The 25,539-nt window shown below is 44.4% G+C and overlaps 1 protein-coding gene across 12 annotated transcripts in view; it reads left to right on the forward strand.

The window, feature by feature from the left end:
* The window catches only part of LOC115152279 (neuron navigator 2), a 138,786-nt gene that overhangs the window by 45,555 nt on the left and 67,692 nt on the right, over positions 1-25,539 (forward strand). For 9 of the 12 annotated variants that reach the window (XM_029697014.1, XM_029697006.1, XM_029697012.1 and 6 more), the window contains 10 exons: positions 1,038-1,155; positions 1,877-1,929; positions 3,633-3,705; positions 3,855-4,083; positions 4,470-4,541; positions 5,126-5,256; positions 10,139-11,165; positions 11,464-11,582; positions 17,680-17,788; positions 20,876-21,256. In XM_029697014.1, coding sequence (XP_029552874.1) covers positions 1,038-1,155; positions 1,877-1,929; positions 3,633-3,705; positions 3,855-4,083; positions 4,470-4,541; positions 5,126-5,256; positions 10,139-11,165; positions 11,464-11,582; positions 17,680-17,788; positions 20,876-21,256 — 2,312 coding nt within the window. Of the gene's footprint in view, positions 1-1,037; positions 1,156-1,876; positions 1,930-3,632; positions 3,706-3,854; positions 4,084-4,469; positions 4,542-5,125; positions 5,257-6,875; positions 7,017-10,138; positions 11,166-11,463; positions 11,583-17,679; positions 17,789-20,875; positions 21,257-25,539 lie in introns of those variants that run through there. The other 3 variants (XM_029697009.1, XM_029697015.1, XM_029697016.1) reach the window with 3 other exon arrangements.

Below are 25,539 nucleotides of genomic sequence, written 5' to 3' on the forward strand. Positions count from 1 at the left end.
ACAGTTTCTGAAAGAAAAGTGCACATTTGTAACTATTTATCTATATTGAGCTTCATGAGCTACTTGATTGGTTTGTGACTTTTCATTGACCCTGTAGTCTTGTGTTGTGTTTTGTTCCGTAGTGAAAGTCATAGCTTTATCTATAGGAGACAGCCTGAGGTTTTAGTGTCAAACTCAACACTCTTTTTTTTCATGCAAATCCACCAGAAACAGATCAGCGAAACACCATGCAGGAAACAGAATAGCAAGCTGTGTTGTGCTCTTAGCTGTTTGTAATGTCTTTATAGTACCTTGAAAGGTGTACATTTCTTAAAACCATCTTTCTCTGCCAGGCTACTTTCTGTTGTCCACATTAAGCACTCTCTATCTACCTTAGATCACCTGTTCAGTTTTGTCATTCAAACCCACAGATTTTCTGCCCGATTTGAGCTCTTTCTTCATCTGTTTCACTTTCATGTCCGATTACCCGTCTGGTGCCTCCCTCTTAACCCCCTGTTAACTCCTCTTAACCCCATGGTGAAGTACTTATCCCCCTGGTTCTCATAGAGTGTATACTCTGGGTGGATCTGTATTATCTAGCTACAGTATAAGCATAATAATCTCATAAACAGTTTGGGGCAAAAAGTGTAGACTATTTTCCGTCAGATCAGACAGACTTAAAAAATGACTGAGATGTTAAAATGCAGCAGCAGCAGTAAACATCCAATTATGAGCAAAGCTCCTCAGATTACAGACACCACACACCGGTGCTCTCAGCCAGTGAGTTTCTGTCTTAATACGTGATGTCATACTTCCTACTCTTTGAAAGACATGATTTCTCACTCCCAGAGCAGAACTTACATTGTGCTCAGTGGCCTGATTTCTGGAGGAATGTGAGTATCACGCCTTGAAAAGCGAGTGTGTTCTGAAAGGTGTTTGAAAGGTGTTATCTAAAGGCTATTGCTTGCTTGTATTAACTAGTAATGGTCTGGTATTAAGTTAATTGATTGTATTTCTAATATGTCAATTGTATTTCTATGTGTTTTGTTGTCGGGCAGATTTACACGGACTGGGCCAACCATTACCTGGTGAAGTCGGGCCGTAAGCGACTGATAAAGGACTTGCAGCAGGATGTTACAGATGGAGTGCTATTGGCTGAGATCATACAGGTTGTCGGTAAGGACTTGCCTGGCATTCTATTGGTAACTTTTTTTTAATCAGCAGATCAATTGGAATGCTTCCATGTGATCATTATGCGTTTCGTATTGGCTTTCCATTGCAATGCAACGACAAGAACAAACTTTTTGCATGCTTATCATATTATATAGCCTAATATTAGTATGATATGATGAGTATGATATGTCACAGTGCTTCTCTCTTCTCTGGCCTCCAACTCAGTGGCCTCTTGCCTCTCTCTTCTCTGGCCTTCCTCAGTGGCCTCTACGGCCTTTATTGTGGAGAGGTTAGGCGGGATCTTTAGGTCAGGAGGGTCTTTAAAATCAGTCTTTCCTGCTCTGAAATTCAGCTATTTGAGATTCCAGCTCTGCTTTTAGCCTCCCAGGGTGGATGAGAGGTTGAGCAGCCCAAGCCTGTCATTATTTCCTGTGTGTCTGCACTGTACATTATATTTAAGTGGGGTGAATAGAGGCAGTGTGGTTAGCGGAGGCTAAATGAGGATCATAGCGGTGGTATTTGACTGAGATGGCATCAGGTGCAAAACCCGGCTTCTTCCCATGATTAGCGTAAGTTATTACTACTTTTGGATAGATACTGTACGGGCGTCTTCAATGTGACTTGTCGTTGTGCAGGGAAAGTCCCAAGAAGGATGTGTTACTTCATCGTTTAAATATCCTCTTTCTTTTCTTGCTCTCTCTCTCTTTTCATCATTCTTTTCTAGCGAATGAGAAGATAGAAGACATCAATGGCTACCCAAAGAGCCGGACTCAGATGGTGAGTGTTGGGTTTATTCTGTAACATAAGGGAACCAATCCTCCAGCCCCTAAAACAGTGATAACAGGGAGGCGTAAGCCTAACAGTACTTCATAGTTTCGGATAATGAGTTATCGCATGTGTGATTATTGTGCGAACACAACCGGATGATCCGTCCCAAATCTGAAATCCTGACGCTGAGTGAGGACCCTTGGTGGCATGTGCTTCTTTCCTCACTGTTTCCTGTAAGAGAACGGCCTTTCTAGTGATGCCCTACTAACACGGTAGGGAGGCTGTGGGGAGGCATTAAATAGACTGGTGTCCCGCTGACACCCAAACAACCTCCCTTGCCTATTTTGGGATTGAACCAGTCTTGTCTTTGCCCACATACTGATCCATGGATCCATGGGTTAAACATCCGTTCACTTCGTTATTGTTGTTATCGTGCTCGACATAGTCTAGTAGCCTCTATTTTGTTTGTATGATAATCCAAGATAATTAGTTAAAAGGCCCAGTGCAGTCAAAAAATATATTTTTCAGTGTTTTATATATATTTCTACACTTTGAAGTTAAAATAATACTGTGAAATTGTGAACGTTTTGATAATGCCCTTTTAGTGTAAGAGTTGAAAAGACAGCCTGAAATGTCAGCCTGTTTCGGTGGGATGGAGTTTTAGCCTGCCGGGAGACATCACAAGGCGGTAAATGAGTTAGTAGGCCAATAAGAAAGAGACCAAACATCTCTTCCAATAAAAGCTCGTTTTCATTTTTCCCCACCCTTACTCAGACCAGGCAGTCCTAGCAAAATCTTGCTTGAGTAAATCCTCTTTGCTAAAAAGCTACTTTTGTTTATTTTTTGGCCATTTGAATTAAAAACTATGATAGTAAGGTACTTAACTGTTACCCAGAAATGACATGATGTTCAGATAAAAACGGATGTATTGGACCTCCAATATTATTAGATATCTCCCTTGCTTTCAATTTCGCAGCTCATTTTCTTTCTCTGACCTTATTTCACTCCTACAAGCTGTCTGTCACTTGGACCACCTCCCTCAGTCTAATATATCTTGCTCTCCTCTCACTCTAGCTGACTCACCCTGGCTCACCCACCAGCACCAGCTCCCCTACACATTAAATGACAGATCCCATTGTTATACAACATTTTTTCTCTTGTGGCGGGCCAGAATTTGGGAAAATATTATTAAAATAATGAGTAGCTCTATGAATGGAAGTCTTTCAGTAATCTGCGCACCCTCAAAGTGAACTTCCTGGAGTTTAGTGTAATGGGTGGGAACACGTTTAGATTTCCTCAGAAACACGTTGCTTTAGTTGTTGGGAAACTTCCCAGCTCTTACTAATGGGTGATTGGGAATTGCATGAAAAGATCTGTGGTAAGGTCTGAATTAAGAGAGGTTAATCATTTCATTGTGGCCTGTATGCTAATCTTGTTCTACTCATTCACTACTATGTTTGAACTGTCTGAAGGATGATTTCTGCTTGCGGATTATACAGAATTATTTCACCTTGCGTCGTTAGTGGTTGGTTATAATCCACAGAGGACCATATGGTTCTTGATTTGACCGAGGTTTTCCTACATCGCAGACAAACATTAAGCCTAATATTACCTTATCATTGTATGGGGGAAATCTTTGTTAATTGATGACTCTGCTTTATCTGTACTGACAAAGTACCATGCCCTCCTCTCCCCTCTCCCCTCTCCCCCAGATTGAAAACATCAATACCTGCCTAGGATTCCTGGCAGCTAAAGGGGTGAACATCCAGGGACTCTGTGCAGAAGGTACGTCAAACTGCCGCTATCTACCAGACACTCTCCCTCATATTGACTTCTCATCTAGAGCATCTAATGAATAACTCCACATTAGATCTGACTGTGAAGAGGAAATGATACCAAAGATACCAACCTCTCTGTCTCTCCTCCTATTGCAGAGATCCTTAATGGGAACCTGAAGACCATCCTGGGCCTGTTCTTCAGCTTGTCCCGCTACAAGCAGCAGCAGCAGAAGGTCTTGAAGCAGCAGGCCTCTCATCACCCAGAGCACAGCAACCAGCCTGGGCTTACTCCCCATGGGTCACCAGCCCCCGCTCAGACCCACACCCATCATACCCACAGCTCCACTGCACCAGCACACAAAGCAGCATCAGATATGCTGTCTAGGTAACAGTACCTTGTAACAACCCAACCTCCAGCTTCCACACATGGCAAGTGATCCATGGTTTGGAGAAGCTCAGATGTAGTATGTGAGGTTATTTATGAGTGACCCCCAGTCAATCGCCATAAAATGTGACATTGATTCCTCATATTTCCTCATGACACTGGTTCCTCATGGTTGTTTATGTCATCCATTCGAATTGCGTGTAGTCTCGTCTTCTGCGGTTCCCATGCGTAGCAGGCCACCTTCATTCCACGTCTGTGAATCGCTTCGCTTTCCGTTAGCTTGTTCAAGTCTCTGTGATCCTCTTGATCTCACCCAATCGGTTTTCAGATCTCTGTCTACTCTTAACATTCGTTCTTACCCGTCTCTCTCTTTCTCCTCCATGCAGTCTGTCATCCAAGGCTTCTTCCACTCAGAGTAAAGGGCTAAAGCTCTCTGTGGCTCAGAGAAAGTCTTCTAGGTCAGCTGTCATCTATCTCACTCCCATAGACACTGCATGCTGCAATCCACTCACACTGGAGATACACCACGTATTGTGTTTGAAAAGCTGCACCCTCCCCATTCTCCCACCTAATTTCAGGTGGTCTTGTAGTATGTTAGACTACTTTTGATGTATTAACACTTGCTTCCTGGTGGGTTTGCTGTGTGCATGGTTTCAGTAGACTGGAAGTGCTTTTGAACTTGTCCTTAAAAACGAAGTATTCTGTTTTACTGTATGTGAGTGTGTGAGTATGTGCAGTAGCTTTTGATGAGTTAGGAAATGCCCAGCATGAGGTTATGCAATAGCACCACCTAATGGAATAACTGTGCAACCATGTGCATCTTTCTTGAGCTCTTGTCCATAGATCATCTGTTCAAGTACTCACGAAATGCTGAATACACTCCTTAAATGGAGTTATTTAGACTGATTTGAGGAATATTATTTAATCCTCTTTAGGAGACAATCATTTATGGCTTTCGAAATGACGCTCCGTTAAGATGAGTTTTTACACCGTTGCGTGTTTTATTCAACCTGTAACTTTTTTTCCCCCCTGTGGCCCACAGACTGCCAGCTCCCACCATGCGGGTCTCAGCTCCAGGCAGCGAGGGGAAGCCCCGCACGGCCTCCAACGGCAACCGCCGCAGCCAGAGCTTCAACCACTACGACAAGCCCAAGCCCTCCAGCAGCGACAGAGGTGAGTTACAGTGCATGAGGATGTAGAGCTGTGCTTTCAGAGGGAAACCACTTTGGGGACCCCCGTTTTAGAAATCAATATGTGGTCGTCCAGGGAAACAACAACAGAAAAATATCTAAACACATCTGGATTGGGAGCAATCTTGTCTATCGTGCAGTCATTAGTTGTGTGCTGTTAGCTGGTTGTAGCTAGAGTAGTGCTGCGGGTTAAAGTCCTCTTCCTTAGAAGGATGGTGTGGGAAACAGCTGTATGCTGGGAGAGAGCCATTTATCCACTGTCAACAGTCACAGCATTAGAGGTACATTAACAGACTGGACCACAGGGAGGTGAGAAGGCATGGTTTCCCAGAGCCGGAACACACACGCACACACACGCGCACACACACACACACACACACACACACACACACACACACACACACACACACACACACACACACACACACACACAAATAGCTAACCACATAGACAGTTATCCTAAACACACACACAGACACATAGATAGATAACCTATCATGGTTTCTGTCTTTACATTTCCTCTGCTGTTAGAGGAGCAGGTAATGATTTAACAACACGGGTGCCACTCAAGCTGACCTTGCGGGCGCACGGGCCCCTCTGTGGATCGTTCGAGGTAAAAATGTTACGCGAAGTTAAAGATATTCATTATTTAGGTGTCTTTTCACATTAGGTCTTAGGTTTAGGTTTTTAGGTTTATTTGTAAGCGTAATGCTTCACAGATAACCTTTAAGCCGTCGCCATTTCTGTTTGTGAAGTAAAGAGCTATTTCTGCACTCAGACACCTATCATTTCAGCTGGCTTGCTACCTCTTATTTGAAGGACATCCGCTATTTGAGTATTGCGAAGTGCTACATTTGACATAACAAATGTGTTACTTCCTCTCCTTTCCGAAGCCTATATTTACTGTTTATTCCTGCCTGTGTGTTGGATTATAGTGTGGTGGACATCACATCACACCATGGCTTTACAATCGTAGTGGTGTAAATAAATCTGTATGAAAAGATGGCCTTGTTTGACGTAAATTATACATCTTATAATGTGTACTCACTGTAAGACTAAGTCCTAGATTGACAGATTGAGTCATCGGTGGTATGAAGCCAGTCAAGCGGTGCTCCCCAAGTACTGTGATGTATGTTAGTGAGAGCAGAGCCGAGCAGAGCAGAGCAGCGTGACAGTGGGAGTTAACTCTGGCTGGGCCGGGGCCTCGATAACCCAGTCTACGTTCTACTGAAGCCAGCCTGTGGTAGGCTGCTGCTGTTGCTCCTGCTGCTGCTGTGTTGATGAGGCGTTCACTGTGCATTGATTGAGCCCTAATTAGTGTATTTGTGGTAAGGAGAGGGAGAGATAGAGGGAGGGATAGCGACAGGGAGGGTGGGATAGCGAGTGAACGAGAGACCGACAGATAGGAAAGGGCAGAGGTGGGGAAAGATAGGCAGTGAGGGAGAGAGTGGGACAGGGAGTCTTGAGAGAGAGAGAGAGAGAGAGAGAGAGAGAGAGAGAGAGAGAGAGAGAGAGAGAGAGAGAGAGAGAGAGAGAGAGAGAGAGAGAGAGAGAGAGAGAGAGAGAGAGAGAGAGAGAGAGACTCATAGCTTGTGTGTAGATCTCTGGTAGAAAGGACATAGTGAGAGTTACGGAAATCAGAAATGGTTGGTGTTCACTTCTTGGAAGAGGATAGAAGCATGATTGGAACTATACAATGACCACTGTCATTCCTGACATGTCAATTAAGGATCATCTGAGAGGGTGAGTAGGGGGGGGTAAATAGATTTGTTTTTGTTGCCAAATTCAGACTGGGGGGGATATAGGATTATGCTAGTGAAACAGGAAACGCTAGAGCTTGGCTGTAGGTTGTTTATGTGTCTGTCCTTATGCTTTACAAAAAGTGTATTGTATTGGAGTCAATAGGAGATGTGATGAAGTAAAGTCACTAGTTCCTCTCTGCTAGAACAGGATGATTAGTCCAGATGGTGTTCTATTTGTGTTTGTTCATGTGAAGGAACTTTCACTTTCTACATCATTTAGCAGACGCTCTTATCCAGAGCGACTTACAGTGGTGAGTGCATCCATTTTCATACAAGTGCCCCATGGGAATCGAACCCACAACCCTGGCGGTGCAAGCGCCATGATCTACCAACTGAGCTACCAGAGCATACTGTTTGACTCACTTAAACATGCATAACGTAGATGCATTTCTTTAGGCAGTGAATGGAGACACGAAGACTACAATGAATTCGCCATATTTTTGTCAACCAAAAATCTTGTTCACCTCAATTCTGGCATACTATATGATGTGAAAGGTCCAATGTGTTTCTAATTACACCAGGTAGAACGGAACACTTGTATGTAGCCGCGAGTGACTGAGGTGAAATGAAATTCTCATGATCGTTAAAGGGTTCCACATAAACAGAATTACTGTCTAGTAATTGAGAATGTTAATAGTTTCCCGCTGCGCTTGAACGTTAGACCCTGGAGCAGCTGCCGGGCAGGGAATGCTGTGAGCACACCATTACACGGCACAGGGACACAGGGAAGGATACAGTATGGAGCGTCTGAAGCTACTGAGTATATCGTGTAACTAACGGGCTGTTGAGTGCTTTTGGCCAAGTGTCTCTGGTGATTTGACCTGTAAACCAGAGCACTAGTGGTGGACGAAGAGAGGCCAGGACACCTGCTGGGTGTCCCAGCGATATGTCAGGATCAAAAGTAAGTGTCAGTGGATGAGGCGGATCACATTTGTTGGGGAAGAATCAACACTTTTCGGGGTGGGTAAAATGTTTGGTGTTGAGTTGTACATTTTGTTGGAGACTGGTGACGCTGCTGATAAATGTTGCACTTCGAACACGCTACTTTCTAGCCAGGGTTATGAATATATACAGATATGTTGTGAATGATTGCAGAGCTGAACAAGTGAGCCTGATAACAAATGAAGTCATTGATGGCTCTGAGGTCTAAAAACAACATACACTGAGTGTACAAAATATTAAGAACACCTTCCTAATATTGAGTTTCCCCCCCCATTTTGCCCTCATACCAGCCGCAATTCATCGGGGCATGGACTCTACAAGGTGTCGAAAGCGTTCCACAGGGTTGCTGGCCCATGTTGACTCCAATGCTTCCCACAGTTGTGTCAAGTTGGCTGGATGTCCTTTGGGTGGTGGACCATTCTTGATACACAAAGGAAACTGTTGAGCATGAAAAAAACAAGCAGCATTGCAGTTCTTGACACAAACCGGTGTACCTGGCAGCTACTGTCATACCCCTTTCAAAGGCACTTAAATCTTTTGTTATTCACCCTCTGAATGGCACACATGCACAATCCATGTCTCGATTGTCTCAAGACTTAAAAATCCTTCTTTATCCTGTCTCTTCCTTTTCATCTACACTGATTGAAGTGGATTTAACGTCAATAAGGGATCACCATTTTCACCTGGTCAGTCTATGTCATGGAAAGAGCAGCTGTTCTTAATGTTTTGTACACTCAGTGTATAAGCTAAGGGAATTATGCATGTGTGCGATTTACTGCATGTATGTGTTACAAAGCTCAACATTGTTAGAGCGTTATTTGTGAGCTGAGGTGTGTGTGTGTGTGTGTGCGACAGTTGTATATGGTCACTGGTGTTCAGTGTTGAGTCGGCAAGAACAGACAGGCTTTCATGATTGACTCTCTCCCAGGTACTCTGCATAGCCTGCACTCTAAACTGTACACCAGCGTCGCTGATGTTTGGGTTTGAAATTTAAACGTCTGCTAGCTGTGGCAGTACATTTTTGTTTACCTCCCCTTAGACATGGTAAAAGACAGGTATGTGGCTGGGTTTACTCTGAAAGTGTGCTTACTGAGAGTGGATTCACTTCTGAAACGAGTTTCCCTGCTTGTTGTTGCCCATGTAGACTACTGGACTTAGAGGTAGGTCAGATATGCTTAAAGCATGTTAATAACAATACATTTTCCTGCTAATTGATAATTAAATATCTGCATGTTAAAGATTGCTGGGGTACTCTAAATTATACTGAGAAAAATGTATTTCTTTGATCAGAACCATTTGCAATTAATATTTTGAATTTTGGAGTGTATTTCATGACTCTTATACCAAATTGTAGATATATGTGTTTGTGTTTACTCAGCATGTAATTCACAGAGTAATAATGTTGTATTGCATTAGATCAGTATTGTGTGAAGCCCAGTGTAGCCATGGAGACCAGTGTGAGTGAGTGAGTGAGTGAGTGAGTGAGTGAGTGAGTGAGTGAGTGAGTGAGTGAGTGAGTGAGTGAGTGAGTGACAGACAGACAGACAGACAGACAGATCCCAGGGGAGAACGACTGCCGCCTCTCATTGAAGCCACAGAGGTTCAAGGCCAACCTTGGTACTACAGGCAGGCAGAAAACAGGATCCCCCGTTATAGTGAATGGAAAAATTACAATCTTCGTGGTCAATGTTTAGAAGACAATCATGGTACCAATAATTGCTTCTAATACATCAGATCTATGTCCTTGAACCATTTTTTTTATTGCACACAAAAGAAGATAATTGTTGTTTCTACTGGCAGCTTGGAGTACTCCAGTCAGCCTTCAACTGGAGTTACTCAATGAGAGAGGGCAGCGCTGAGCTAGCCTGCAATGTCACTTCCTAGAGTAGCTCAAACAGCGCATGTTATGTCTCCATGAGATGCCATCTTAACCGACTTCATTTGGCTTCAATGCGCTACTGAGTCTTCACATTGGAATGAATGGTGTCACGTGATCGGTGGCTTTGCCAGGGATGGTTCATCCCTTATCCCAACTATAACTATTCAATGAGAGATCTCGATCTACAGCAGGCACTCTGTCCTCCCTCATCTCTCCCTGCCTCTGTTTGTGTATCTCCACAGAGAGAAGCTCCATGGCCTCTCCCATCATGACTGAGCATGGTCTGTCTCCAGGGCCCATCAATGGTTGCTCTTCTTCCTCCATCCCCCAGCCCAATGCAGGCAACAGCAGCAAGCCCTGGAGGAGTAAGTCCTTGAACGTCAAGCACAGCGCCACCTCCTCCATGCTGTCCGTCAAGCAGGACCCTCCCAACAGGCAGCCCGTGGCCCCGCCCCTAGAGGTCCCCCCTAAAGTCATTACCCAGAAGTCCATGCTGGAGAAACTCAAGCTTTTCAACAGCAAAGGAACCTCCAAGGCAGCTGGAGTCCTGACTGACAGTCTGACGGGGAAGGAGACGGAGGCGATGGAGGCACGCCCCACCGGCGTGGATCCCCTGGAAGAGGCGGATGGGAACTCCCGGCCCCCCAGCGCCATGGCGACCAGTCCCAAACTGGCTCTGAAGGGCATTGCCCAGCGCACTTTCAGCCGGGCCCTCACCCCCAGGAAGAGCTCTCTGAAGACTGGGGAGGAGAAAGACAAGGCCAGGCTCAAGGAGAGAGACAAGGCCCAGGAAGAAGGCTCCAAGTGGGGGTCAGTCACAGAGCAGGAGGTACCCAGGGACAACACCAGGCAGGAGGTAGAAGGTTCAGACGCAGCGGAGCCCAAGAGGAATGCCAAGATCACTAGCTTCATCCCAAAAGGAGGCAAGGCTGGCAGTGGCACAAAGGAGAGCTCAGCCTCGGCAGCACACAGTGGAATACCAAAGCCAGGTTCCAAGGCAGGGAAGACCTCTTCTGGTCGAGATGGAGAGAGGCCCCGCACTTTGAGGGCCGGTGGGGGTGGTGGTCTCTTGGTGCACAAGGGCCAGCTGGACAACAGAAGCTCCTGCTCCAGCCTGGCCGCCTCTGAAGGGAGGTCTCACTATCACCACACCAACGGAGTGCCCCCAGTCGCTACCACAGCCAGCAACACCATCAGTGTCCAGCTACCTCATCCTCAGCAGCAATACAACCACCCCAACACTGCTACTGTTGCACCATTCATGTACAGGTACTGTGCCCGCTTTGATGTACAGAATTTGAGCTTTCATAATTTGATAGTAGGAATATACCACAATGTCAAACATTTTATACATACCACATATCAAACCTTTTTACTGATTGTCGAGGAGCTGTATAAGCTTAAATTATAGTCAATGACTAAATGGAGAGGACTGAAGTACATATACTCACTGCCAACTGTTTACTCCTGATGGAGCGCAGAGGTAGAGAGAGACACAGAGAGGTAGACTGAGAGAGGGCCCTGTGACATCTCTCATTGTCTTTGTTGTTGCTGTCATGTCCTATAGGTCTCAGCCAGATGTGACCGGAGCAGACATGATGATGGAGGCAGCAGGGTCACTGGAGTGTCACAGAGAGACTGCAGCCTACAGCAAATCAGCACACAACTCCCTGGAGGACCTCACAAGTAAGACTGGCTCACTATGATGTACAGTATATGTGTAGCTGTCCACTGGTTAAATCTCACGTCTTTCCAAGCATACTAGACATCATTTGTGATTGCTAAGTAGTTCTTCAAGAGATTCTCCCCACACTGTACATGCAGATTGAAACAGGGCATTTACATCCTGTTCTTCGTGACTTCAATTTCCGTATCGGTTTTTCTTTGGCCTTTTTTTCACTGTTCCGGTAAAAGACTGTAGTTAAGAAGATGAGAGTATTGTGAACTGCAAAAATTAAAAATCAAATCAAAATCAAATTTTATTTGCTGAATACAACTGTGAAAGGCTTACTTACGAGCCCTTAAACCTCTTAAGGATCCGCCCCTTTTTTTCAATTTTCGCCTAAAATGACAAATTTAACTGCAAGTAACTCAGGCCCTGAAGCAAGGATATGCATATTCTTGGTACCATTTGAAAGGAAACACTTTGAAGTTTGTGGAAATGTGAAAGGAATGTAGGAGAATATAACACATTAGATCTGGTAAAAGATAATACAAAGAAAAAAAACAACCGTTCTTTTGTATTTTTTTGTACCATCATCTTTGAAATGCAAGAGAAAGAGAAAGGCCCAGCTGCAATTTAGATGTTGGTGTGTCTTGGTGTGTTTGGATCATGATAGTTTGTTGGTGATGTGGACACCAATGAACTTGAAACTCTCAACCCGCTCTCCTACAGCACCGTCGATGAGAATGGGTGCGTATTCGGCCCTCCTTTTCCTTTAGTCCATGATCAGCTCCTTTGTCTTGATCACGTTGAGGGAGAGGTTGTTGTCCTGGCACCACACAGCCAGGTCAATGACCTCCTCCCTATAGGCTGTCTCGTTGTTGTCGGTGACCAGGCCTACCATTGTTGTGTCATCGGCAAACTTAATGATGGTGTTGGAGTGGTGCTTGGCCATGCAGTCGTGGGTGAACAGGGAGTACAGGAGGGGACTAAGCACGCACCTCTGAGGGGCCCTCGTGTTGAGGATCAGCGTGGCAGACGTGTTGTTGCCTACCCTTACCACCTGGGGGCGGCCCGTCAGGAAAACCAGGATCCAGTTGCAGAGGGAGGTGTTTAGTCCCAGGGTCCTAAGCTTAGTGATGAGCTTTGAGGGCACTATGGTGTTGAACGCTGAGCTGTAGTCAATGAACAGCATTCTCACATAGGTGTTCCTTTTGTCCAGGTGGGAAAGGGCAGCGTGGAGGGCAATTGTGATTGCGTCATCCGTGAATCTGTTGGAGCGGTATGCGTATTGTAGTGGGTCTAGGGTTTCCGAGATGATGGTGTTGATGTGAGCCATGACCAGCTTTTCAATGCACTTCATGGCTAAAGACATGAGTGCTACGGGGCGGTAGTCATTTAGGCAGGTTACCTTCGCTTCCTTGGGCACAGGAACTATGGTGGTCTGCTTGAACCATGTAGGTAATACAGACTCGGTCAGGGAGAGGTTGAAAATATCAGTGAAGACCAGTGGCGTTCAGTGCCGTTCCTTTTTTTTTCATGAACATGGCCTTATTTCTATTACAGCATGTTGGATGTCTGTCATTCATATTCCATTCACCCAGCTCAATGTAACATAGATAGGTTTAGGCTACTACATGATACTTGCATTTTCCTTATACCCATCATGCTACAACCTAGCTTATGAATAAAAGTTTACAACGTAGGTGCACACAGGTCGAGAGAAAATGTTGAGATGACAAACAGTGACACATGGACAGACAGTGACACATTAAATTCCGCCTTGCACACTCTTGCCTGCATCTAGGGTGTAATCATTAGTCCAACAGTTACAAACGAGAGTTTCTATTGGACAAATTCAGGTATTTTTATCCCCATTTCGTTAGCTTCCATTTAAGAAACGTTTTTCAACAGGATCGGCGGAACGAATACACCCCTGATCATGCATAAGCACAGTTCACTTTCATAGCAGCCACGCTGTATTAATTCTAGAATCTATGCACTCTCCTCCTCTCACCTTTTCCCTTCATTTGTGGACTTCAATGAACAACACATCAGCTGTATGTGACCAGGAGAAAAAACCTTTCCAAGCCAAAACATGTCATAACCGCTACACACAGCCTACATCGTTGTCCCCATATTAGCTAAAGTAACATAGCTAATAAAACAAATGCGTTAGTAAACCCGCTACAATCATGCAGTAATGTTACAGTGTACAGTCAGTAAGCAGTTACACCGGCAGGCCCTGGTGGCAATAAATGAATGAAGCCAAAAGGTTACCTTGACTTGGAAGAGTTCCAATGTTGTGTTGGATAGTCATAGTCAACTGGCTAACATTGCATCCCTCTGTTTGAGCCAGGTGTTTGAGTAACTAAACTAGCCAGCTGCATTTGTTGTCATAATTACTGTGTAAGTCTATGAAAGGGGGTGAGAACCAAGAGCAACCTAGGTTTTGTATTGAAGTCATTGTACCTAGAGGAGGACGTAAGCTAGCCTCAGCAGAGTGCTGTTCAGGCTACTGTAGACCTTCATTGCAAAACAGTGTGTTTTAATCAGTTATTTGGTGACATGTGAATATATTTTGTATAGTTCTATCTAAAAAGGATAACTTTTTCAATGTTTTACCATTTTTATGAAATTCACTGAGGAGGATGGTCCTCCCCTTCCTCCTCTGAGGAGCCTCCACTGGTGAAGACACTTTTTACTTGGTCCGAGCATGCTCTGAGTACACATCCTGGTAATCCATCTGGCTCTGCGTCCTTGACCTGTTTAAAGGTCTTACTCACATCCTCTACGGAGAGCATGATCACACAGTTGTCCAGAACAGCTGATGCTCTCATGCATCCTTCAGTGTTGCTTGCAGAGCATAAAAGGCATTTAGCCTGTCTGGTAGGCTCACGTCACTGGGCAGCTCGCGGCTGGGTTTCCCTTTGTAGTCCATAATATTTTTCAAGCCCTGCCACATCCGACGAGTGTCAGAGCTGGTGTAGTAGGATTCAACCTTAGTCCTGTATTGAAGCGTTGCCTGTGTGATGGTTCGTCTGAGGGCATAGCGGGATTTATTATAAGCGTCCGCATTAGTGTCCCGCTCCTTGAAAGTGGCAGCTCTAGCCTTTAGCTCGGTGCAGATGTTGCCTGTAATCCATGGCTTCTGGTTGGGGTATGTATGTACAGTCACTGTGGGGACGACGTCATCGATGCACTTATTGATGAAGCCAGTGACTGAGGTGGTGTACTCCTCAATGCCATCGGAGGAATCCCAGAACATATTTCAGTCTGTGCTAGCAAAACTGTCCTATACCTTAGCATCTGCGTCATCTGACCACTTCTGTATAGAGCGAGTCACTAGTACTTCCTGCTTTAGTTTCTTCTTGTAAGCAGGAATCAGGATAGAATTATGGTCAGATTTTCCAAATGGAGAGCGAGTGAGAGCTTTGTATGCGTCTCTGTGTGTGGAATAAAGGTGGTCTTGAGTATTTTGTGACATCCTGGTAGAAATCAGGTAAAACAGATTTAAGTTTTCCTGCATTAAAGGATTTTCTTGTTTGCTTATGGCCTTATACAGCTCATTGAGTGCAATCAGTTTCTGCATCAGTTTCTGGTGATAAATAGACAGCTAACTCTCATTTGCATCAAAGGATCCTGTCCATGGAAACCATTTTTTCAGCCTCGTATTGTTCCCAGGCACAAATGAGGGTCTCTCTTCCCAGCTATACATGTCAGTACTCTATAGCGAGGACTGAATCAAAATGCCACCATGGAGGGCAAAAGCCTCAGTTCCCTGTGGATTCTTTCTAGCCTCTTCGTAATGGATCAGAGATATTGCCTCAAAGTTCACAATGATTTGGCAGGCCCACACAAAGTCTGTCTGAATGCAATTAACAGCACTGTGGAAAAAACATTCTTGGAAACTCTTAGTTTCTCAGCCAGGAAGTAAGTGGGTTTATGTTGGTTGGTGGTACTGTTCATTTGGAGAGCTGCTCTGCTGCCACACGGGAAACAGAAAAATATTGAGATGGAAAAATAAAGAAAAGTGAAACACTGGATTCGTATTGAGCTTTGTATGAATTGCAAGACTCGTTGAGAGAGTGTGGTGAGAGAGGCTTGTTTTGACCCTGGAGTTGACTGGTGAAGTGATGGAGTTTTGTCCTGAGGCAGCCCCAGCCCGGAATCTGTGTCTCTGTGTCTAACATGGCAGCCAGGAGGGAGAGAAAAGGCCAGGGGCCTGACTGAATGGAACAGAAAAAGCTCATCTGCATGTTAAAGGCTGTGGATGTCATGGAGTTGCCAAGGTTCCTCACCACACACAAGTTGTGTGTGTGTGTGTGTGTGTGTGTGTGTGTGTGTGTGTGTGTGTGTATGTGTGTGTGTGTGTGTGTGTGTGTGTGTGTGTGTGTGTGTGTGTGTGTGTGTGTGTGTGTGTGTGTGTGTGTGTGTGTGTGCGCGCGCGTTGTGGATGGCTGGAGAGGCCTTTCTCCAGAAAAACCAGTCGCCACAGGAGGAGTGGGAAACACTGGAGCAGTTGTGTCAGCGGCATCGTTCTCTTTCTGTCAATTCGAGACTGAAGCATTTTCAAGAAAACAAGCATTTACTTACGTTCTGTTCCGATCCGAATCCTAACGTGTCATGGAGAGGATGTGTCAATACCGGACAGGACTTGTGTCAGAGACTTGGAGCACCTAGTAAGGACTTCATGGAGAGAGAAGAAATGCTTCCTCACGGAAACAAGGAGGGTGTTGGTAAGAATGGCAGCAGCAATGACTCCTCACCCAGCAGAGCCAGTGGCAGAGAGGTAGGACACAGCAGAGACCGAACCAGGACCAGGCTGTCCCTGGGCAGTGTTACCCTGGGGGGCTCCAGCCAGCACAGCCACCCCGCCTCTCACATCCCCATCCCCACCAGACCAACCCCAGACGAAACTAGACAACCAGTCATTGAGCTAAACACCTCTGTGGAGACTCTGGAGAGTCCAGGAAGAGAGGGCGCCGAGAGCTGTGACCCTGTGACCCTGAGGCAGACAGCCAGGACGTCAGAGTTCAGAACCAAGCATGTGACCTGGGAGGAGAACTATGTGTCCAGTCGGAGGCAGAGCCGGCTGTACCAGGTGCACCTGCAGCAGACCTGTGTCTGGGACGGCATCGCTCAACTCAACGAGGAGATCCTCCTCACCATGCTGGAGATATATGAGAAACACGAGAGTAAGTGCTTGTGTATGTTTGCATGCGTGTGCCCCCCCGCTGCCCTCTGCATGTGGTCTTTAGGGCTGCTTTCCTTTACCGTCCCAGACCTCTCGGACTTAGATGCAGCTTTTGTTCATTCGCAGAGCAAAGTTTGTTCATGCTCTCAAAGCATTCAGAGCATGTTACCGTTATTGTGCCGGCAGAACATTCCGTAAGCCCTCACCGTTATGTTCTCAGTGAAACGGGACTTCGTCAAGGGAGGTCAGCTTTAAAACGGGAGAAAAGTTACACAATCCCTCCATCAAAGGGCTGCCTGTAAGGAGTTAGTGGTGTTGTAAAGGGCAGGTTTAGCCCTGTGAATGGGCTCGTTTGTGCTCCCTTCAAGACCCCCCTGGAATGCCTTGACTGGTAGTGCTGCTCAGCTCTCCAGCCCACGTTTCCATGTCACGGCAGCGTGTGTGTGTGTGGGGGGGGGGGCTTCCCCCCCTGCCTCCCCCCTCATGATAGGCAAATACATTTCAATCTGCCCAGCAACACCCTCCACTCACCTACCGCTCATGTTTATTTGGAAAAAGGGTGAATGGGTGAATTAGTTGGCCAAGCTTTTCTCCTTCCCAGCGACTGTTTTGACCGATCGAAAGAGCTTTTTCAAAATGTTCTTTCCTCAAAAGCACCGAGAATTCATATGGCGTATTTTTATTTTTTGTATGCATATTTTTCTGGTTTGGGATTTGATTGGCCCTGAAGGAGCTACAGGACGGTATGCAATGTTTAGGACCCTCTTGTTGTGAATGGTCTGTTTCAAGTGTTAATGGATACCTTTGAAGGAAAGATGCACATTTCTGAGGATGTCCTGACAAGCCTGTGCCACGTGTGTTGTTTGACGTAGCAGCTGTTTCAGGTAGGCTGTCTCTAACAGACCCACCCCCTCTACTTCTAGGTGAAGACCCTGAGGCCAGGCGCTTGCGGACGGTGAAGAACATTGCCGATCTGAGGCAGAACCTGGAAGAGACCATGTCCAGCCTGAGGGGAACACAGATCAGCCACAGGTAGATCACTGACCTTGCTTCAGCACCATCTGTGTGTGTCACTCATTACTCACCCGTTTCATGCGAGTGCGTGTGTGTGTCATTTTTGATGCTCTTATGGATTGAGAGGTTTATTTGAGTGGTTTGGCGCCGCACTTCCCAAACATGATTGCATACTTACTTTGCAAAGTGCTCTCCACAGAGCATTTCATGTTAGGGTCTTCACAAGCTCAGTAATGCGTCAGCGATCTATTTACCGAGGGCAGAAGAACATCAGGGTGAAACAAAAACATGACATTCATTTTGATTGATGTGGGAAGGAAGCGTTCAAAATGAGGACCATTATGTGCGGCATGTGGATCCCATCTTGTCTACATGACAGAGTCTGCCTTAGGGTCTAAAGGCTTCAGCCTGATTGGCAGTTGGACTGGTAGATCAGATGTTGATCTGGAGGCATCCTCTTTTGTCTCTGGTCTGATGAATCTGATGTGTTGCCCAGTCGCCTCGTCCTGAGCCCAGCCGTGAAATCGGCTCAGAGGGGTTGACTGGACCCCCGTAGTCAGCCAGCACTGGGTTAAAAGCTGCTTTTGTCTCCCAAGTCGATAAAAGGGGAGAACATACATGAAAAGAACTCCTGGTGGGCTGATTTACAATGCCAAAAGCATTTCTACACTCTTTAGCATCATATGGGAGGGAAAAATTCAGTTCAACTAGTAGTATTTTTCAGCCAGGACAAACATTTTCATGGTATATACATTTGAATGGGGGTTTTGATGGGGTTTTGATTGACATGCTCTCAGAACGGCATGTAAATGCAGCTTTTCATGTTGAAGTGACTCATCTCATATCTCTCTCTCACTCTCTCTCTCTCTCTCTCTCTCTCTCTCTCTCTCTCTCTCTCTCTCTCTCTCTCTCTACCCCTTACATTTATTATTTTGTATATTGAACATGTTTTTTTGCCTTTTTGACCAGTCTGACCTTTAGTTTGTCAGAGAGTAAGAGAGGTAACTCCCCAGCTGAAAAAACCCCAGCATAGACCAGCTTTGGTTGGTCCAGCATATGACTAGCCTCATCTGTGTTTTCGTGGTGCCTCATTGTGTTTTTGTGGTGCCTTTGTTGTGTTTTCGGGGTGCCTTCGCTGTGTTTTCGTGGTAACCAGCCTTCGCTGTGTTTTGCTGGTGACCAGCCTTCGCAGTGTTTTTGCTGGTGAGCAACCTTCGCTGTGTTTTGGACACTTATGCTGGTCACCAGCAAAACCAGCATCAAGTCACATCATTCTGGCTTGCACAGTGACGTTTAATTCCTATTGGAATCTAGCCAGAGTGGGGATATCCAACAATTTGAACTTTTCTTCACCTATAATATGTTTGCAGAATGACTGCCAGGGTTAGAAAGTATGATAAATGAGACAACCCAAACCATCTAAACTGGAACAACCATTTCAGTATCCGGTGCAATAAGTCAAACTAACAGATTGGATTAGTTTAGAAACATAAAAAAAAACATGTTATTAATCTTTGTTTACTATAAGATTAATTAATCAATGGACATGCAAAAACACAACAAACAAAAAAGATATTGAAACAAACTATTCTAAAAATCAACTGCAATAGAGAATGCTGGGAAATATGATAATGATGGGCATAGTCAGACCAGCTTGATCAGCTAGACCATGCTGGACCAGCATAGACCAGCATGGACCAGCTTTGTCACCAGCATACCAGCATCACCAGCATAAGCTGGTATGTGTCAAAAACACAGTGAAGGCAGGCCATGAGTGTCCAAACTAGAGGACGACCGATTAAGATTTTTCAACACCGATGTCGATACCGATTATTGGGGGACCAAAAAAAACTGCTGCCGATTTTTATATGTATATTTGTAATGAATGACAATTGCAACAATACTGAATGAACAATGATCCCTTTTATTTTAACTTAATATAATACATCAATAAAATCTATTTAGTCTCAAATAAAAAATGAAACAAGTTCAATTTGGTTAAAATAATGCAAACACACAGTGTTGGAGAAGTACGGAACCATTCCGTATTTTGTCGAACGGGTGGCAACCCTAAGTCTAAATATTGCTGTTACATTGCACAACCTTCAATATTATGTCATAATTATGTAAAATTCTGGCAAATTAATTACAGTCTTTGTTAGGAAGAAACCCAGTTCGCAACGAGCCAGGCGGCCCAAACTGCTGCATATATAAGTGACACAATTTCCCTAGTTAATATTGCCTGCTAACATGCATTTATTTTAACTAAATATGCAGGTTTAAAAAAAATATACTTCTGTGTATTGATTTTAAGAAAGGCATTGATGTTTATGGTTAGGTACATTTGTGCAACGAATGTGCTTTTTTCACGAATGCACTTTTGTTAAATCATCACCCGTTTGGCAAAGTAGGCTGTGATTCGATGATAAATTAACAGGCACCACATTGATTATATGCAACGCAGGACAAGCTAGTTAACCTAGTAATATCATCAACCATTAATGATTAATCGGTCAACCTGCGAAGGCTGGTCACCAGTGTCCAAAACACAGCGAAGACTGGTCACCAGTGTCCAAAACACAGCAAAGGCTGGTCACCAGTGTCCAAAACACAGCAAAGGCTGGTCACCAGTGTCCAAAACACAGCGAAGACTGGTCACCAGTGTCCAAAACACAGCGAAGACTGGTCACCAGTGTCCAAAACAGAGCGAAGGCTGGTCACCAGTGTCCAAAACACAGCAAAGGCTGGTCACCAGTGTCCAAAACACAGCGAAGGCTGGTCACCAACAAAACTAACTAGACCATGCTGGTAAACCAGCATAACCAGCTTGACCATGCTGGTTGGACCAGCTTGACCAGCATCTGACCAGCATATTGAAATGTATGCTGGGCTATGCTGTTGGTTTCAGCAGGCTCCTGTCCTGGCCCACTCACCCCCTGTGAACAACCCTTGGATTTATTTGAGTGACAGCCCGTTGCCCTGGACAGGGACTTGTTCATGTTTGGCTCCTGACTCACCACAGCCTCTCGCAGCAGGGGTCTGTCTAATTTTGAATCTGAATCTTACCCCCCCTCCACCCATCCTCGCCTCCCTCTCTCTCCTCAGTACCCTGGAGACCACCTTTGACGGCAGCGTCACCACAGAGGTCAGCGGGAGAGGCATGCTCAACCTGTCCCCCCGCCCCAACCCAGCGCTGCCCTGGCGACTGGGCCCCACCAGCCCCCGTCTGCAGGCGGGTGACGCCCCCTCAGTGGGGAACGGGTACGAGGTGGCAACACGGGGCAGTGCCAGTCGCATGGTGAGCCCCGAGAGCGGGCGCTACCTCCGCGGCGGGCAGACACCAGGCCAGGAGAGTAACAGTGTGTGTGACCTGGACACGCCAGATAAGATGGAGGAGCTGGAGGGCATCGCCATGGAGACCACGGGGTACATGAGCGACGGTGACGTGCTGGGGAGGAACCTCCGCATGGACAAAGTCTCCAGCGGGTGAGTGCACACGACATCTGTACTTTTGTGTATTCAACTGACGAAAGCAACCAGGGGAAGAGCAATAACCCTGCTATGAGTGGACCACCTCGGTGTTCTGCTTTCTTGCCACTAGATGGTAGTGTTTCTGCCTTCTGTCCTTGTGAGTGTGACTGTCCTCTCTGCTAATGTCTCCCAGTTGTCAGTGGTAGCTCAGAGAGAGCCCCAGAGTCTGTGGCAGACGACAGATGAGAGATCACTTGAGACATCAGGCAACGTCTTTCGTTTGGAAAATAGCTTGGTAACATGCTGTCTTATTTGGAAAGCTCTCAGGGGGAAGAGGGTTATGATTTCAAAAAAGAATCTGGCCTTTGTGCGCTCGAGAGAAAGCAGCTCATGGGAAATATTCTTCCTAGCCTTGAGATGACATGAGAAGGTGAGAGCTCTTATTCGTATACAACATGCACTCCTAGAGAAAGAATGCTGGTCCAGCTTCGATTTGAATCCGCTCCTTTACTGGGCCTCAGAGGTTCTGTGGCAACAACCTCACACAGTCAACCAGAGGTCTCCACAAAGAGGTAAATCATGTGACACAGAGCCAAACGCAGGTCAGGATATGTCTGTAGATGATGTGATCACATATTATGCTGTGTGTTTCATCTCAGTGGAATTGGACCAAATAAGCTGTTTACTTTACCATCATCTCCTTGTCAGGTTGAAACAGGCACTGGATGCTGGAGAACTTGGACGTTGTTCACCACAATCATCCTTATTATCTGATTTTCCTCTAGGACCCGGAAGCAAGGGAGAATGTCAGTGGTGACATGGTCCTTGTTCTGCTCTGGGAAGGCTTTATACAAGTTCATTACGAATGTCTTGGTGATGGGATCGCGCTTTGTCAAAGGATAGGACAACCATACTTAACAAAGGGTGCGAGTTCCAATACCATTTAAAAAAATAATAATTCCATATATTTAACGTCACGTAAAATGTATTTAAAAATAAACATACAGTAGATATATTTGCATCTTTGCTCAAATGCATGTAATGCCTGACAATATTCCAGAAATGCATGGCTATGACGTCTGGTCCACAGGGTGGCCAAACTGGTTCCTAATTCAGCTTCTTAAATGACTCTTTGGAAGTGATATCATTTGGATTGTCACATAATTTGAACATTCTGTCATGAATAGCACATGTTCAACCTCGTAAAAAAAAAACTAATTTTCCCATCTCAAGAGGTAAAAAAAAAAAGACTATAGTAAGTGCCTCTCTTCAGCTTAATTAAATCATGAAAAGAAATCTAGTGCCTGTTTTTGTTATTTCTTATTTCTCGTTTTTATCGATTTAAACTAAAACTATACATCGTACAACACACCACAATATGTCAAGGTCTTGTGCTTCCAATAAGTGGTATTATAAGGCTTCACGGTGGCTGGTTAGTGGTGTTATGGTGCATTCGTAACCAAGTGGTAAGTGGGAACATCTGGTAAAAATCCACTTGAACGGCCCTCCAACTGGTAATTACTAGTTAAATCAGCCATGAATCCCCATGTGACAGGGGGAATATAAGCGTGTTGTGTGCAACAGGGAAGGGCAATTGCATGCAAGATTCACACAAAAAAACACATTTCTAGGCTGTCTAACTATGGTTAACAGGGTTAATGTGTTATGCTCAGTTTTCAACCCCAAACCACCAGAAAATTGCCAAAAAGAGTACTTGCGCTAGTATGTCTTCATTCATATTGAAAATCAGATGTATTGAGCTCTCCATGTGGTGTATATTAAAGGGCACTATATATTTGGCTTTTAAAATTCTATATGGGTGCATCATTTCTACTTAACTTATCAAAGGGATGCAGAAAACGCACACATTTCGTGGAACGACTCAGTACACGTTAAGTTCTGCCCGTTGGACGTTAGATGTAATTCTCTCATCAAGTTCATTTGTTTATTTTACATATGCACATGAAGACATGGAGTCACAACATGACCGATAATGTATTATGTTTGTAGTCATTTTTGTAGTAAATTAAATGCATGTTAGTACTTTTGGCATGCTTTTGGAATGTGTCAAGTACAATAAAAATGCATTTTGACTAGGGTTGGGCGGTATGTAGATTTTCATATCATCATACCGTCCTTCTCTCACGGTATTACTGGCTTAGTACACAAGGGGGTGCCAAAAACGCAAAAAAGCCCATTGAGCGTCTATTACCAGAATGCAAACCAAATTAGCACAAGTAATAGTGAATTTCCATGGAGGCTGCTACCTAAATATGTTAACTAGCACAAATGAAAATAAACAAATTGTAAAGACAGGCAATCCAACTCATAAAATAATACATATATAGGTAAGAGCAAACATTATTTTTGGTGAGTTTGGATATTTACAAGCAAATGTGAACAAGAGACATTGGGCAAATGAACAAAGTTTTGACGCATGCTTGTCTGAAGGAAGAAGAGTACTGTGTACACGCTGTGTCTGTGTGGTGTCTGGGAGTCTCTATGGCCACGGGCCTGCCTGCTCTGCTCAGGAGAAGATAGGGGAGGAGCAGACGGCCCTGAACAGAGAGTAGGAAAAACGCAAGGAAATCAAGCTGCAGTGGCAGCTGTAGATAACTCATGCAAAGGGCTTTGACTTCTCAAACACGGCAGAAAGCTAACACACTATGATGCTCCGTGGTCTCATTAATTCAGCCACTTACTTAGATAACTAGCAAGTTAAACTTAGGGGTTGTCCTAACGCAGACTTCTTCATTTTTAACGCAGGAAAAAAAGATAAAACGCATATCTAAAATGCTTCTTATTGTAATTTCTGCTCAGCATCAAACAAATGTTGTGCTTCAGTTGCACTTCTCCACTCGGATAAGAATTCACAAATGGGCTTTCTATCAAAGACAGCGCTCTGACTGATGTGTAGCTACCTTTCTCCTGTACTTTTCTCAGTGTAGCCAGCCTACAAAACATGAGGAAATGTAGCTGGTTACATTCCTTCTATGAATGACATTAGGTTTAGTTTCACTTTTTTTATCGAAATATTGTGCCTTTAAACGGGATTTGACCTCATACCCTCAGGTCCTTGAATGTTCCATAGTTCCCTACTCCACCTGCTAAGATACCAGTCAGGTGAAACATTTTGTACAAAATCCTAACTATATTTGTAAGTACGGTCAGTGGTGAAAAAAGTACCCAATTGTCCTACAGTACTTGAGTAAAAGTCTTTAGCTTTAAATATAGTTAAGTATCAAAAGTAAATGTAATTGCAAAAATATACTTAAGTATCAAAAGTAAAAGTATAAATCATTTCACATTCCTTATATTAAGCAAACCAGACAGCACGTTTATAAATGTTTACTTTTTTTACGGATTGCCAGGGGCACACTCCAACACTCTGAAATAATTTACAAACTAAGCATTTGTGCTTAGTGAGTCCGCCAGATCAGAGGCGATAGGGATGACAGGGGTGTTATTTTGATAAGAGTCTGAATTGGACCATTTCAAAAGGATTCAAAATGTAACGAGTACTTTTGGGTGTCAGGAAAAATGTATGGAGTAAAAATTACATTATTTTCTTTAGGAATGTAGTGGAGTAAAAGTAAAAGTTGTCAAAAATATAAATAGTAAAGTGCAGATATCCCAAAAACTACTCAAGTAGTACTTAAAAAGTATTTTTACTTAAGAGTCAGTGGGATCTCGCATTTTGCAACACAAACGGTTTGAAAAAGCATGTGAAAATGTATTCTAAAATACATTCTTTAATCTATTTCAGAATGTATTTTTAAATACATTAAATACATTTTCTGATCCATTTAACATATATTGTGATATACATTTGACCTATATTTATATATACATTTTAAACGAATGATGTTATATAATCTGGAATGTATTTAAAATGTATAAATAAATTAATACAATATTTTGCCAATTTTAAGTATTTCACAATATTTTTAAATCTATTTTGTATTTTTTTTCTGGTTGGGTGAACACATAGGCCTAATACTAACGTGACCAGTAAACTCTACTGGTTTTCACTCTGTTTTGAACCAAGGCCTGACGTGGTCGAGAGTTCAGTGACTCAGTACAAATGAGTGACCTGTCTCTGCTCAAACCAACCGGTGTTGTTCAGTAACCAGAGTTAGTGGATGGCCCACTGCAAGCACGCAGCTCTGAAATCTAAACATTGGCAGATATTCAAGTTATTGATTTTATACCCTTTGAAGAGGTAGGGACCAACATTAGACCACTTCTATGAACTTGTGCTTTGGCCAGGTGGGTTGTGGTTACCATATACCACTGAC

The sequence above is a fragment of the Salmo trutta genome, chromosome 17, assembly GCF_901001165.1.
Source record: "Salmo trutta chromosome 17, fSalTru1.1, whole genome shotgun sequence".
Classification (NCBI taxonomy): Eukaryota; Metazoa; Chordata; class Actinopteri; order Salmoniformes; family Salmonidae; genus Salmo; species Salmo trutta.